At 40.3% G+C, this 16,499-nt stretch overlaps 1 protein-coding gene across 1 annotated transcript; it reads left to right on the top strand.

The window, feature by feature from the left end:
• Nucleotides 1–2,087: 2,087 nt before the first annotated feature.
• Nucleotides 2,088–4,953, top strand: LOC135460112 (killer cell lectin-like receptor subfamily G member 1). The gene is given in 6 exon segments (XM_064736782.1): nucleotides 2,088–2,157; nucleotides 2,826–2,924; nucleotides 3,241–3,381; nucleotides 3,820–3,974; nucleotides 4,199–4,308; nucleotides 4,722–4,953. Coding segments are annotated over 6 exon segments (807 nt in total).
• The last annotated feature ends 11,546 nt before the right edge of the window (nucleotides 4,954–16,499 follow it).

Below are 16,499 nucleotides of genomic sequence, written 5' to 3' on the forward strand. Positions count from 1 at the left end.
TTCCTCAGGTAACATTTTCTCCCTGCAGTTAAAATTTTCTGCTGTAATTAAATTTTCCTTCCTGTAAACTTTTCTCCCCATTAAAGATTTTCCCCCAATTAATACCTTCTCCCCTCAATTAATATCTTGTTTTCAGTTAATATTTTCTCTCCAAAATTAAGGTTTTCTCTACTAAATTAAAGTTTTCTCCCCCCATTTAAAATAATCTTCCCCTATTTAAAATCTCCTCAATTAAAATTTTCTCATGCAATTGAAATTCTCTCTTCCAGTCAAAATTTAAGACCACCTCCCCTCAGCCCCCAGGCCATCCCAAACCCTGTTACCTGTGTCTGCTCTGTGGGAACAAGCCCAGTGCTGCAGCACAACCTGCTCCTGTGAAGAGAAACAAAATATTTTAAAAAGAATGTTGTTTTGGGTTATTTTATTGTATTCTTAGGGATTTTCCTCGAGGGCAATGAAGAAGGGGCTTCCTGCCACCTGCCCGCCCGCAGAACCAGGGGTTCCCCTCCAGCTCCACCCAGCAACACTTCACCCTCTTTCCCAGCATTTCCGGAATTTTCTTTCAGCTAGGGAGATGGACAGTCCAAAAATGCTTTTTTTAGTGTGCAGTTGGAGGAAACACTGCTGGAGATCACTCTGTTCCAGGATGTCTGGCACCCCAGAACAGCGTTCAGGGATTCTACAAGGGAGAAGTACAGTTCCCTTCTGCACATTTTATAAGGATTTTTACTGTAAAAAAAAAAAAAAAAAAAAAAAAAAAAAGTGTTCTTGCAATTAACCTACCCAGCTGCAAGTTTTACCCTAAAACCTAATTTATTTTGTGTTTTTTAGGGTTTTTTTGTAATTACTGGTCACACACCACTGGAGCAGCTGCCTTTGCAGAGGGCAGGAAGGCTGGCTGATAGCAGCTCACCACAAAAACTTTCTGTGACAAAGAAAAGGCTGAGGGGGGAAAAGAAACTAAAAACAATCATGAGACAGTAAAAAAACAAAAATAAAAATTACATAAACACAAATTTAAAATAAAAGTATTTATTTTACTTTAACTAAAAATGTTAAAATCATTTCAAAATAAAATAACACAGTGCTTTTCTTATTGGGGCCTTTGGGTTTATCTTCTTATTTACCTTATTTCTGTGTGGTGGTAATTATTGGGGCAAATTTCTGCATTTTGCTTGGTTTTTCTTTTGGGGTGTCTGAGGAAAAAACATCATTTTTGCCTCTGTAAAAAAGGTGTTGCTTTGCGAAACTGTGGCACTGACTAGAACCTGGGCTTAACACCAAAAACCCTAAGGGAGGGGAAAAGGTTACTGTAGGCTGGAAATTGTTGGTTGTTCCATGCAGTAGTCAAAGACTCCCAAACCTGGAGGAAACATAGGTCTAGATGGTGTAAAAGGATACATCAGGAGTGGGAGGATGGGCTTGCAGGTGAAAAAGTCAAAATAAAATAAAGTAACAAAATAAAATTCATTAGCAGCAGGCAGCCAGATAGAAATCCAGATTCTTACCTCATCCTGGGCAGGAGCTGGGCAACCCTTGACCACATTGGATCTCTTTGCCCCAGGATAAAACAGAGACCAAATATTATGTCAAAACCAGCAGAATAAGTCACATGGAGCAAAAGGCATTTCAAGTCACTCCCAGCCCATATTCTGGGGAAGAAACACCACATGTCACCTGTCTCTTCCCCACCTACCTGTGGTCACACTGATATACCTCCTCACAGTGAAAAACCTTATTTAAAGGCTTTTTGAAATGATTATTTATTAATTCTGCTTTCATAATATTTAACACAACCACAAAACCAACAGATGTTTCTACAGCTCCAGGTGTGCCGCCTCTTCCTGGCTGCAGGACACCCATTCCCTCTTCACCAACTTCCATTTACAAGGGAAGGGTGTAGAATACACACACACACACACACACACACACACACAGATATATATATATGTACATATGTACAAACTGAAAAGCAGATAAAAGCCCCAGCTGGAGCAGATGCAGCTGTGAGTGTGTAGTTCACAAGGCAAGGGGTTGTCCAAGGACAGTGTCACTTCTGGGCTGCTTCTGGGACCTTTTGAGCAACCATGGCTGGGGAAATTATTTATGCTGATTTACGGCATCCTGGGGACAGTTCTTCTGCTGAGAAGCATCATGGTAAGTGCTATTTTGGGGAGAAAATGCCTGTTTCAAATTTTGGGAAGTTTTATGGATTTGTTTACTTTTAGGTTTGCTTGCTTGCTTCATCTCCATGTTAAGGTTTCCAAGATCATGGAGAACATTGTTGTGGGTTCAATGTCTTCTAAGGTAGCATCCTGGCTTGAAAAGAGGAGAAATAAGAGAAAGGAAGGGATGGGAGAGGGTGACAGATATCTGGAAGCCATTTTGCTTCTGAGACTCTTCACCTGGGGGGCAAAATGGGTGCCAAGAAACCTAACATGACCTAACACACCTGGATGGGAAGGAAAGCTGCTGAGATCCTGTCTGGAATCCTGGTGGAGATGAGAGCTGGAGTGACCTTTGTCTCACCAACTCCCAGCTCTAGCAGGAGCTTTAAATTAAGCCAATTTCAGAATGGTTTCCCATCCCCCAAGATCCATCATTGGGCACCCAAGGATGCTCCTGAGGCTCCTGCAGCCCCTCCTCCACCTGAGAAGCCACCCCCACCCTAGACCACATCAGTGGTGATTTACTTCTTTGGAGGAATCAAAGAAGCTGTAAACTTCTGCTCAAACTCACCAGCTTGACAGAGGGGATTTTTTTTTTTCCTCTAAACCCCCAGTATTTTCATCTTTCATTTTTAACGCAAATCTGGCCTCTTTCAGCACCTGCCTTCTGTCCAAGGTGGCACAGGCTCCTTCTCATAGCCGGGGGGCTGGGCCAACACATCCTGCTGGTCCTGGTGGTGGTGCTGAGTGTGCGGGGTGAGTAACCAGCTCTTATCTACACCTCACACTCCAGGGAGCAGCCAGGGAGGGAAAATTGGGGTTTATTTCAGCATTTCAGGCTTTGGAGGGGACAAGGTTGTCCTGTAGAGATGCGACATCACCCATCAAGAATAAGCCTATTCTGAGTAAACCTGGATTATACCCATAGCTGTCAAACAAGGGTGAAGAATACAAGCCATGTTTTTCAGGCTGGCTTAAGCAACTGTATAAGAAAATGAAACCCAGTTTTGTAGGGTTTGTGGTTTTTATCCCCAAACGGCTGCAGCTTCTCACCCCGGATTACTGCTCCAAGTTTTTCAGGGGTCCCCACAGCCAGTGGTGACAAACGCTCCGCAGCCAGGCAGTGGGATCCAGGGAAGGAACCAAGTGGAGCAGTGCATGTTTTCATCCCTGGTGCAGTATTTCTGCAAGCCCCAAGGGGACAACCCCACAGGTAATCCCCCTTTCAATCAGACTCTGCTGGGAGATGTTCAGATGAGACCTTTGCGGGGATCTTCTACTGCAAGAAGAGAGACCCTTGGGGTTGTGAGACCACAAGAGTTATTTGGCAAAGAGGAGTCTTGCAAGGAAGAATCCTCTTTTCCATGCAATTTTGCTGATCCGTCCTCCATGGAGGAGCAGGATCAGCCCTAGGGAGAAGATTCCTTGCCACTCTTCCTCCACCTCCACTGGCCAATAATGTCCTTGTGGTCACCCAGCCTCAGTAACCTTCCTTCTCTCCAATGGCTGGTAAAACCACATCGATGTGGAAAACCCAGCAATGGGGAAAGAGCTGGGGTGTGGGATGGGGTACCTTCAGTACCTTCAGCTGGTGGCTTGGGAATATCCTGACAGCCCTCCGGAGTGTCTCATGGCTTTTTCTCCCCTTCAGCCTATGCTGGCTGCAAGCTGTGTCCCCAGGACTGGCAGCTTCACGGGGAAAGATGCTACTGGCTTTCTGAGGAACTGGGAAACTGGACTCAAGGCATGAAAAGCTGTGAGAACCAGGACTCCCAGTTGGTGGTGCTCCAGGACAAGAAAGAATAGGTAAATAGGGAGAAGAAGGCTTAACAAGGACACAAAAGTCCTGATTTTTAGGTGGGCAGGGAAGAAAAAAGTGCCTATCAACAGGAGGGCTTGGAGAAGCATTCAAATTAGGGGGGAAATTCATGTCTCATGAATTTGGGAGTCACATTTACTCTGTTAATTTGATTGCCATGAAACCCTCCAGAGAGAGATTTTGGGAGCAACTGGTCACTTCTATTTTCCAGGACCACATCAAGACTGTTACAGGCAAGAGCCCACCACCAGTGTGGATTGGATTAAGGTCACATCAGAAGGTGTGGAGACGGGTAGACAACACACCCTTCAACCCCAAAATGTGAGTGTATCCACAGTCTGTTGGTGTAAACAGCAGCTTTGCTCCATTCCAGACCCAATTCATGCTCTGACCCATCTCTCTAAGATGTTGGAGTTTATGCAAGAGTCTCATATTCCCCCCAGCAAAGTTCTGTAGAACAAAGGTTGGGGAACTGTACTGGAGCACAGTAACCCCACAGCTCCCACCAGACCCATGCAACAATGTGTGGAGCTTTTCATGCTCCACACGTGCTCCTCGTAGATCTTACTGCAGGTACAGCAACTCTCCTCGAATTTGGTCATCCTCCACCAAGAAATGATGCATGCACAGTGAGACAGTGCAGGAAAAGGGCAGAACAACCCCACCCCACATCTACTTTTCTGCAAGATTTGGAGAGTTTCCTCCTCTTCAGCAACACAATTTTTGTTTTACAGGCTTGGCACCTCTATGCTCGAGATGGATGAAGGGTGTGGGACACTGAGAGCCAAGGACTTTGAGGTTAAAAGATGTGATGCTGAACACAAGTGGGTTTGCAAAAAAAAGCCTTTCCTTCTCTGCTCTGTGACAGCAGAGATGGAAAGAAAAGCGATGCCTCCATCTGACAAACACGCACCCCAAAATGCCCACCCCACAAGACACTTGCTGCCAATATTTGGGGTGAAGTAGCCCCATCCTCAAAGTTACAGCTTTGCAGGGTTTGGAAATCCTCTTACCATGAGGATCATGACCAGTTTTGGGGACGCAGATGAACCCCTGAGCTGGAGGATCAGAAAGGCCTGTGCCTCAGGCACAGTGCTGATAAAGCTTTGGCATCAATAAAAGCTTATCAAACTGGTTTGCTTCAATTTATTGAAATAACACAGGCAAGAGCACGAGTGGCACATCATGTAAAGTTCATATATAAACATTGCAAATTTCAACTCAAAAAAGCTTTTGTGAGTGACAGATATTACCTGTATGCATCTCTCCATAGATGAGATGGGCACAGCTGAGAGTGTCAGCACACTGATGCAAGTAACTGGGTGAATGCAGGCAGCTGGGTTTTGCTCAAGTTTTGAGGATCTGGAGGGGTTTGTTTCTCTTCTGAGTTGTTTTGTTGTTTGTTTTGTTGTTTTTGTTGTTGTTTTAGGGTTATTTGTTGCTGCTGTTTTGGAGAGGTTTTCTGTTTTGGTTTTTGTTTATTTGTTTTTGTTTTTGAGGTTATTTTGATTGTGGGTTGGGGTTTTATTTGGTTGGTTTTGTTGTTTTTACCAAATTCCCTCCTTTTTTTTGATCTCCTTCAAATGGTAGAGAAGTGTGCAAGAGGCAGGGAAGCCTCTTCAGCTCCGGATTTGGAGGGAAGGGAAGGGAAGTTCTGGGAAGGGGAGGGAGGGGAGATTTGGTTGATTTTTAAGAATCACCTCCTACAAGATCAACAAGCTCCATCACAACAAGTAGGAAATGAAAGGCAGCTGGAGACTGGAATGACAGTGTTGTTCCTAACTGAACTCAAAAGGAAACACACACCGCAGTGAAAGCTGGGACAGATTGTGCAGGAGGGATACAGAGCTGTTGTGATAGCACCAGGAAAGCCAGGGCGAGCATGGAGATGAATCTAGCAACATTTCTGCACATGAAGGGCAACAAAAGAGAGTTCTATGTGCAGTTGTAGCAAATAGCAAAAGGAATAAAAGGACAGCTAGGGAAAATGTAAACTCTTCCTGGATAGGGGAGAGGTGCTGATAACAAAGAACATGGAAAAGTCTGAGATATTCAATATCTTCTTTGCCTCCATGTTTTCCAGTAAAACTGTCCTTGAGGAATCGCAAGCCCTAGAAAACAGAGGAAAGTTTGGAACATGCCTGGCCCTCCACAAAAGGAAAAATAGATTAAAGACAGCTTAAACAAACTGTACATATATAAGTTCATGAAGCATAAGAAGTTGGACCCACAAGTGCTGGGGAAGCTGCATGATGCCACTGCAAGTCCACTCTTTATTACCTCGATATGTCATGGCAACTGGGAAAGATTCCTGAAGAGTGGAGGAAAGAAAATGTTACCTCTATTTTCAAAAGTGGCAACATGAAACATCAAGGGTACTACAGGCAGAGCAGCTTCAACACAATCTCTGGGCAGATAAAGGAACAACTAATCCTAGAAGCCATTTTTCCAAACAGGTGAAGCACAACATGGTAGTCAACACGGATTTATGAAGAGGAGGCCATGCTTGACTAACCAGATAACTTCCCACAATGTGGATGATGTAACTGTTTTGGTGGATAATGGGAGAACAGTGGAAGTTGTTTACATCAATTTCAGTAAGACTTGTGACACTGGCTCCCCTAACAGACTCAGAACAGCTGGCAAAATACAGGTTAAAGAAGCATACAAAGAGGTGGATTAAAACAGCCTACCTGCCAGGCCCAGAGTGTTGCAATCCCTGGTTTAGAGACAAGACATTAGTGGTGTATCCAAGTTTTGGGACCAGCACTGTTAAACATCTTCACCGATAACCATGAGTACATCTTTCAGCAAGTACACAGTACACAACTAGAAGGACTAGCTGATCTATAAGGTGATTGTAGATCAGAGATAAGGTAAGATACAGAGGGTGTTGGTCCAACAGAAAAAGGATGTTGGAGAGAAATCTCTTAAAGAGCAACAGGATGAATGCAGATGTCTGTGTCTGGGGAGGAAAAACACGTAGCACTGTTACATGCTGTGGCCTGGCTGACTGAAGAACAGCCCTGCAGAAAAGGATTTGAGGACTTTGGTGAACAAGCTGACCATGATATAGTGATGCAAGCTGATGGCAAAGGCAGCCAACAGCCTCCCAGGCCACATTAGGAAGGGAACTAAAAGCAATGTGAAGGGAGGTGGTCTTTTGGCTCTATTCATCTCTAAAGCACACATGGAGCACTGTGTCCAGCTATGAGCTCCCCAATACAAAAACAAGATGGACTTACTGGACAGTGAAGCACTACAAAGATGACTAGGAGACTGGAACATCTTCCAAATGAGGAAAGCCTGAGAGAGCTGAGACTGCTCAGCCTAGAGAAGAGAGGCTTGGGGGTGCCTTACCCCCATGTATAAATACCTGAGGGGTTGGAATGAAGAGTGCAATGCCAGGCACTTTTCAGTGCTGCTCAGAGACAAGAGGCAATGTGCACAAATTGAAAACCATGGAATTCCATCTGAACACAAGAAAACACTGTTCTACTGTGAGGCTGGTCAAACACATTGCCCAGAAAGGTTAAGACATTCAATGAGCAACTGGGTATGGTTTTCAGTAACAAGTTCTAGCTGTGAGCAAGAGAGTTGGTCTCATGAAATGTTTTCCAATAGAAACAATTCTGTTATTCTGAGATTGTGCAGTTGTCTATGATTATCTAATGTGAGGATGTAGGGAAGATTAAGCCAGGCTTTTTTTTCAGGCAAGAATAAATGCTGTAACTTTTAATTAGATGGAGGGAAAACTCTTTTTTTACCATGGTGGTGGTCAGCCCAGAGTAGCTATGAATCCTCTGTCCTTGGAAATATTCAAAACTCAACCACGCACGGCCTCAAGCAGTTTACTCTAACTACACCTGCTTTAAGGGGAATTTGGACTAAGTGGCCTCCAGAGGTCCATCTCAAGCTGAAGCATTTCATGATTCTCCATGGCTGGATTTAAAAAATGTAACTCATAACACCTCAACATATTTGTGGTAGCACTTAAAATACACATGACTCTTAAATATAGGGTTGGTAAAACATGCATACTGAGGAATACAAGACCAGGACCTAGGCAAAGCCAAGTTACTCTAGCTAGCTATCATTTTAGATTGGAAATGCTGATCACCTGAGATATGTTCCTCTATATATATAAATAATCAGAAGAGCACTGTCCTAGTAATTTTTAGTGCTTTGAAACATTCAGATGGAACACCCCACTGACTAAATTCAAAGGCTTACAGATGAAACCCCAGAAACCTTTTCCACTAACTTGAATGACTAAAAAAAGAATTTGATTAATCTAAGGGGGACTGACAAACATTGCCATATCATCAGGTGCCTCAGCCTACTTGGCCTGTCAGTAAGTGCAAACAGGCCCAGAGATTTCAGAAGGAAGCAGAAGGCGTAGCTCAAAAATATGAAAAAAACCTGCTCATTAAATCCTTATCATATATTGAAATGTACGGATTGGTTTATGTACAAAATAAAAGGAGAAGTTTAAAAAGAAAAAATATTTTTAATGTGTCTTTTGAATTTGAAATTCAGGAATATCTTTTCCTTTCCTAAATATTCCTAACTCATTAACCTGATTTTCACCAGAAATTTGTCTATGATATCTAGATACAAATACAATAGTAAAAGCAGACTCAAACAGACTCTGTAATAGGTTGTAAAAATTGGAACCAGACCTTCATCCTTAGCATAAATGCTTACCTAATTTTTCCTTCTGTACTGAAGGGGAAGCTCTCCAATAGTTGTCTTCATGCAGAACTCTATTTTTGGTGCTATTCCCTTGATAATAACTGTTAATCACTGCATATGCATCACTCTTATAATCAGAACACTTCAAAACCTCCATTGAAACTGCATAATCAGAAATTACTAAAGGAGGCATTTTAGCTAAAGAAGGCTTACAGCAAATTCACCAGCAAATAACAGTGGCAAAGAAGTTTTCCTGTGAAAAGAAGCACTTTGATTTTAGTCTGCTCTTTTAATTGGTATAAACTGTGCCAGAAGGGGAACATGATGCACAAGGCCAGCATGTTCCAAACACATGCTTGAGGCACTGACCCAGGCACTTGGTAGTGACTTTGACACTTCCTCATAAAGCCAGTATTGTGAAGAAAGGGGAGAAGAAACCCTTGATCTACAAAAAATACATACAGTTTTTAATTGTAAGTAGCAGCTCCTTTTGTACCGTGGTGGAGGTGGACTAGCTTAACCCAAAGGACACTTTCTAAAGTGCTGTGAAAAAGAAATTCAGATTTGCTTTTCAAGGCAGGTAATGCCATGAAAAATTCTATAAAGACACTAATGATGCCTGACAACAACAACAACAGCCATTCACTTATCTTAGACTTTGAATTGTGCATTTCTAGAAGCTAGTGTCTTTCTTCTGCAAGAATGACAGAGAAATCATGGTACGGTACCTTCAAACTTCATTTCCCCTACCCTTATGCAAAGAGGACAAAATATAAGCAGTAGTGATAAAGAAGGAAAGAAATAAGGTACACCTGGAAGGAAATACAATGACATATTAGTAATTTTGGTGCAGCATCTGGCTGGCCCAGACCCAGCCAGAGAAATTAGGTGATGCTGCCATTTCTCCTTCTGGATCTAAGCTAGTTTGAGGGTACCCCCAAATCACCTGTTCCTTTAAAACATGTCACCACCTTCTTTGTCTTCATCAGGTTCTTAAGGACGAAGTTAAAGAATTGTACAATGTAATGTTTAGTTAACCTGAGCATATATTTCTAAATTTCTTTTCCAAATGTATGGAAAGTATTCCTGTATTAGGCAGAACTTTGTAATAGTTAGATTTTTTTTAAGTCTAGTATTTCTGTACTTGCAATTTATATAGAATACATGATTTTATGATGTGAAATAATGTCATTACTAGTTTGTAGAGTAAGCACAAGCACCTTCTGAATGAATCAGTGCAAAAGTGAGTTCACAGGAAAGATGACCCTCCCTGTTCAAAGCTATTGTATGCTGAAATACAGTCATATCAATACAACTGAAGTCAGTTTCATTGCTTCTTTTGCATAATCTAATCCATAATGTCGTGAGAAGTATGAAAATATAATTATTCTAGGCTGCTGTTTCTTCTCCTGGAAACAAATAACCGTAGAAAGAATAGGCAGTGGGAGGTCTTACAAAAATAAAATACCCCCAAGAGAAGAGTGAGAACAGGCAAAGTGAAAAAAACAAGGCATGTACATGAGATAAAGAAAATGGACAGCAATCTGGCATCCCCAAAGGCCACTGGTACAAAGAATCTTGAAAATCTTTTAAGTGACTGGACCTTTCACACTATCTGTGGATGAAGGCATATAGCTAAACATAATGTTTTGTTATTAGATCTTCTACCAACCTACAGGGTGTGACTAACAAATTTAATTGTTAGGATGGCCTGTACTTGGAATATTCTCTCAGCACTTCTATATTCAAAAGCGGGCAGGAGCATTCCCCTTTGCTCAAGAAAATTAAAGAGAGAGTCAAACTCCATTCCACACAAAATTGCCACTGCCACTCCAGTCCTTTCTGAAGACACATATGATAAGCACTAGTTTCAGGCAACTTACCGGAAAATAAGGAGAAACTGTCATCACTAATTCTCTATCCATACCACAACAGGCAGGAGTCAGCTTGCATTCTGGGAACAGAAAGTCTCATGTACTCCCTTCAAAAAATGCACAGCCATCCTCTACTAAAAGAAGAAAGAGACACCTATCAAAAATAGCTGTCAGGGTTGTTATATGGAATTGTCATTGCTGTGCAATGAAAACTTCATAAATTTATAAATGTGAATGAATGAGTGAATGCTTTTGACAGAATGCTGCTCGTCTTGCCCATAGTGATGCTTTCAGAAGCAGGTGGTGGTTGGAACATTTGTGGGCCTAGGAAGCGTGGTACAGGAGTGGCACATATTTAGCAGGATTAAGAATCCTGCAGATGTTGGAAATCAGCATACTGTCCTTCTCTGTTGTCAGGGAACGTTTCAGTTTGCTTTCCTGAACACAGCAAACAAAACCAGTGAAATACAGCAAGCCCAAACCATTTGGTCCTGTATTTGTATATAGGAAAGAACACAACAACATCAGGGTTTTTCTGCCTGCTTGACTAAAAGATAACTACTTATCCAGAAAATGGCTTATTCAATATATCCCCAGAACTCTTACTTTGCTGCAGCTGATTACTTTGTTTTCTGAACAGGAAATGAAGAGGGTAAGAGGTTGGGAAACCATTTATGTTTGCACTGGTTTTGAAAGATTTGGTTTAGCAGAGCAGTCCTGAAGTTTGATGCTGTCATTAACTTTCAAAGCATTAAAGAAAAGTACGTTGGAGATGGACACAACTACAAGGCTTGAAGGCACACTACTTATTTAGGTTGTCCACAGCTGTGATAGAGGATGTTGTGCTAGTGCATATTTTATAAAATATGTATAAGGCATATGTTTATACACAGATTACTAAATCTTGATCTTGATTTTTCAGTGTTTTCAGTACAATTAGAAATTGTCTCACACAGGGAAAAGAATTAAATATTCTAATCCACCTATTGCAGGAATAAAATAAAAAATTTTGATATGAAATTACAACACTCTAATGTTTGTTCAGCAGATGTGTCATCATAAAGTAGTGTTGAAAGATAATCACCATAATTTTCAAAATGTATCTCCTTCAGAGAGCCAGCATGTAGTAAATGAACATTGTGTAATTTGGCCAACAAGCCATACAGCATGCAAGCAGTGTCCTACAAACTGAGGGTGTAAGAATCCAAGCATTACAGGCAAAAAGGTGATGCTAGTCTCTCAATGACAAGGCACAACAGTCAACAACTTTGGTTTTGCTGAAAGCATGGCATTATCAGTACACAAACCCTAATCAAATGGGGGACCAGTGGAACTGCATGGGAGTACAGCTCAAAGGATAGAGTGCTGGGACAAATAATAAAAACTGCACTGATTAACTGGCTTGACTTACATATATGTGCAAAGTTCTGTTTTGTTCCCAGGGATCTCACTGCTTTTGTCTGAATTCCAAGACTGGGAACTGGTCATCACACTAGTATCTGTACAAAGTTGAGTGAAGATGATGAAGGAAGCAAGCTATCCTGGTTACTTTCACAAGATAAAACATGCTTTATGTTTTATAACATAAAGCATATGAGGGATTCTGCATATGTGGATGGGGAGAAGTAAGGTACCCCAGATTACCGTGACCAGATATGATGAACCTGGGATTGTACATACTTGGATGAGGGAGGTGAATCGTCCTGGGTTACCATGGCAAAGTCTTGTCAAGCCCTACAACACACTTGTCTTTAGCTCTTTTCTCCCTTCAGAAGCCTATTAACTGTGTTCTGAATGAAGGAGGTCAGTGCTGCACCATACAGGTGGCACAGCCAGAGAAAGAAAATACTTTCATAAGCACAGGAGGAAAGCTATATGTATGTATATATGAGACATATATGTATGTCCTTCTGGAGTAAGCCATTCCTGTTAAAATCAACAGAAGCTCAAGCAGAAGCCACTGACTGTCCCATTGTCCTGATGGATTTACAATCCATCAGGTGTCAATCACAGAGATCAACTGTCCTGATATTACTTTTATGTGTGTATCTATTCTAGTAATAATGAAAATAATATTAGAACAAACACTTAAGGAACCAAAGTAGAAAGTAGCTCTGCATCTATCTCCTTTCTCATCTATCATTTATCCACTCTTCTCATGACTTTGCTGTTCTCCCTCCATTCCTTTCTGCATGGGTAGCTTTTGATTACAGTCCCAGGTGTAAATAGTACATCTATTCTATCATTCAGCCACCATGCTATATTTTATTTTTCATCTCTCACTTAATGTAATAAAATTTGAATTCACTCATCTTGTGTCTTCAGGTAATAGGCAAGTAAATATTTTTCCATATGCTAATTGATTTGATACTGTAAAGGATATTAGTATCGGTTGTAATCTTCGCTATATCAAAAAATAAAGACAAACCCTTTAATATATCAGCACACTGTCAAGTATCTGGCTTAGAAACTATAGCAGAAACTAGAGCCTTCCTGAGGTGTGACACTAAGATGGCCACAATCAGTCTTTTCCATCCTGACACACAGAAAAAGTATGCTATGCCCAGGGGACAAACAAGCTTTATACACTACACCTACTCATCTGACAGCATGATACCCACAAAGCTTGCATGAAAGTAATCATACAAGAAAATGAGCACTCTCTGTACTAAGCTAGATCACTCCCTTTTTTCCCCCCTTGTTTAGGCTTTTATGTAGAGATAATAATAATAGATTATCTCAATTTAGTTTTTGCATCCTTCTCCAGTATCGCTGAGGTTTTTGAACCAGGAATAATATCACAAATTACCCTTTAATATATCAGCAACTCTTCAAAGCATAAAGCAAAAAGGAAAGGGAAAGATTACTATCTCAAGCAAAATATCTTGGAAAACAAAGACCAAATGTACAGGAAATATTTGTTACATGGGGAACATAAAGTATTTTTTTTGAATTTGATGTAACAGAATAATAACCAATTTTAGCAAATAGCCTGCAGTTTTATAACATACATGAATGCTCCATAATCCATGACCTCAACAGTAGCACTCACCTGCCAACAGATGCCCATTTGCCTTTTTTCCATCTTACAAGAACACACAATATGAAGCCTGAAGATGACTATCTAACAAGATGAACTTTACATTTTTGTGTTCTGGTTGAATGTAACCAGAAAACTAGACTGCTATCAGAAACAAGAAGATTAGGATGAAGAAACTAAACATCATGACTGATCCTAACAAATCATTCAAACTATTCAAATCAGAAAAGAATTTTTTTTCTACTCAAGTGTGTACCCACAATATACAAGAAATTATGGAGTAGAAAGAAATACCAGTGGAGGAGGTCCTTAAAATTATAAGGGAGAGAAAGCTAGGGGGCATGACATAAAACTAACACCAGTTTCCTTAGTATCCTGATACTTGTGGGGGCCTGAATATATGTTGTATTGTAAGACCTGTGTGGGTCCGAGTTGCTCCAAATGAGCTGCAGCTGCAGGGTCCTTAGTTGGGCAGCAGCTGTAGCTCATGAAGGTAACTGAGATAAATAGGGGTGGGTTGAGAGCCCAGGAGGTGCCCCTGAGAAGACAGGAAGGACTGTGCTGCAGAGAATGGCGAAGAGCCCCAGCAGAGAGGTGAGAACAACACTGCAGCGAAGATTACAACCGATACTAATATCCTTTACAGTATCAAATCAATTAGCATATGGAAAAATATTTACTTGCCTATTACCTGAAGACACAAGATGAGTGAATTCAAATTTTATTACATTAAGTGAGAGATGAAAAATAAAATATAGCATGGTGGCTGAATGATAGAATAGATGTACTATTTACACCTGGGACTGTAATCAAAAGCTACCCATGCAGAAAGGAATGGAGGGAGAACAGCAAAGTCATGAGAAGAGTGGATAAATGATAGATGAGAAAGGAGATAGATGCAGAGCTACTTTCTACTTTGGTTCCTTAAGTGTTTGTTCTAATATTATTTTCATTATTACTAGAATAGATACACACATAAAAGTAATATCAGGACAGTTGATCTCTGTGATTGACACCTGATGGATTGTAAATCCATCAGGACAATGGGACAGTCAGTGGCTTCTGCTTGAGCTTCTGTTGATTTTAACAGGAATGGCTTACTCCAGAAGGACAAAAACCTGAAACCCTTTTAAGACAAAGGAATTCCAAGTGAATTAAAGCTAAGGGATGAAAATATTTTAACTAAACATGTGCTTTTGTAGGTTTGACTGACTGTTGAAAGTTTACTAGCAATGGCAAAACAGAATGTAGACAGGCCGTTGTTGTAAATATTTTTTTTCTCTCCTACATCCTCCTACAAGCAATAGATTTTGGCTTTTAAAAGACTGCCTAACCATTAAATGTGACATGACTTGTCAGACTTCAAAATGCAAAACTTTTGATAGAGAAATGAAAAGCACAGTGTCAGGTTACCCTAGTGTATCACACTAGGTGTCAGAACACAGCCTGTCCTAAGAATGGAAAAATCATGTAATTTATTTGAGGGCAGCTTGCTTATAAAGGCTGACATTCAAATGGCTCACATAAGTGCAACATAAAGGGGGACCAACATGTACCAGGTCATGTACTCTGGAAAGACAGTCAGAGAAACACTCATTATGTGAATACATGGATCTGCTTTTTCAATTTTAATTATCACCTATTCAAATATCATAATTTCTGTATTTTGCTTTCTGCAGCAGGATCTAAAGCACCTTCAAATATCTATGGGAAAACAGTAAGAAGCAAATAAATTAATTATAACACTCATTAAACAAAACAGCATTCACAGGAACACTTTAATATCTATTCAAAATAATTCTCATGTTTTTGCCAAGCTGCCACTGAGCAAAACATTTAGCTAATATTATAAGTTACTGTGTATTTTAGGATGTGATTTACATTTTTTAAGTTATGCAATGTTTTGGAAAAAACAAAGCTGAAATTTTATATTCATTCATATAGGCATCAACTTCAGAACAGCCTGTAATTTGTAGGGAAAAAATATCAGGTTTACAGTACCCTGAGTAAAATTCTTTGAGCTGTAAACCAGAAGAACCACAAGTACAATTGGGAAATATGTGTTTGAAAAACACTTGAATTCTTGGCCAATCCTATAGGACACATCCCAAATTAAAATATTAAAAGCTGTAACTGTAAACACCTTGAAGGATAGTAATTTTCCACAGAGGTTATGGGAAAATTAGAAAATGTAAGGAAGTTTTCCTTTATGTTTCTCTGTATTATGTAAAGTGTGTTTGAATGTCTTATAAAAACAAAATCAGTTAAGATATCACCTGTGAAATACCTTTTAAGAAACAAATTCAAATTTGTCTGCCTTTAGCTCTTGTCTACTTTGCTACAATGAATTATGTCTTATTCAAATGCTCTTTGAACACCTTGGAGTGAAATTCTGACCCCTTTGAAGTAAATTGGAATTTTACCACTGATTTTACTTGGGAAAAATGTCAGACATTCTACCTAATTACAGAAAATGCGTTCAGCTGCATTCTTCTTGTTTTATTAATATTTGTTACTCTTTTTTTTTTTTTAAGGCATCAATGTCCTTTTTGACAGAAGTGTTTTCAGACAATATTTTAGCAATAGTCTTTTTTAAAGAGGGTTGACCTAAGCAACGTTTTCTCTAAGAAAATGTGCTACTTCACTGTTTGTCAACATTTACTGATGAAGGTGACAGGCACAAAAAAACCCTAATGTGTGGTAAGAAAAAAGATGAACTTATCTAACAAGACCTACTTCATGTGAATTACTTGGTTTAGTAAACGTGTAAGAAACTACTCTTTGGAAGTGGTTATATTTCCCACTTCTGGTCATAACATGGCTGTGGGTTTTCATTGCATAGAGATCAAAGAGCCATGTGTTCAGAGCTGCGTCTGCCTTGAGACTGGGAAAAGGCATTAATG

This window comes from Zonotrichia leucophrys, chromosome Z, assembly GCF_028769735.1.
Source record: "Zonotrichia leucophrys gambelii isolate GWCS_2022_RI chromosome Z, RI_Zleu_2.0, whole genome shotgun sequence".
NCBI classification, from domain to species: domain Eukaryota; kingdom Metazoa; phylum Chordata; class Aves; order Passeriformes; family Passerellidae; genus Zonotrichia; species Zonotrichia leucophrys.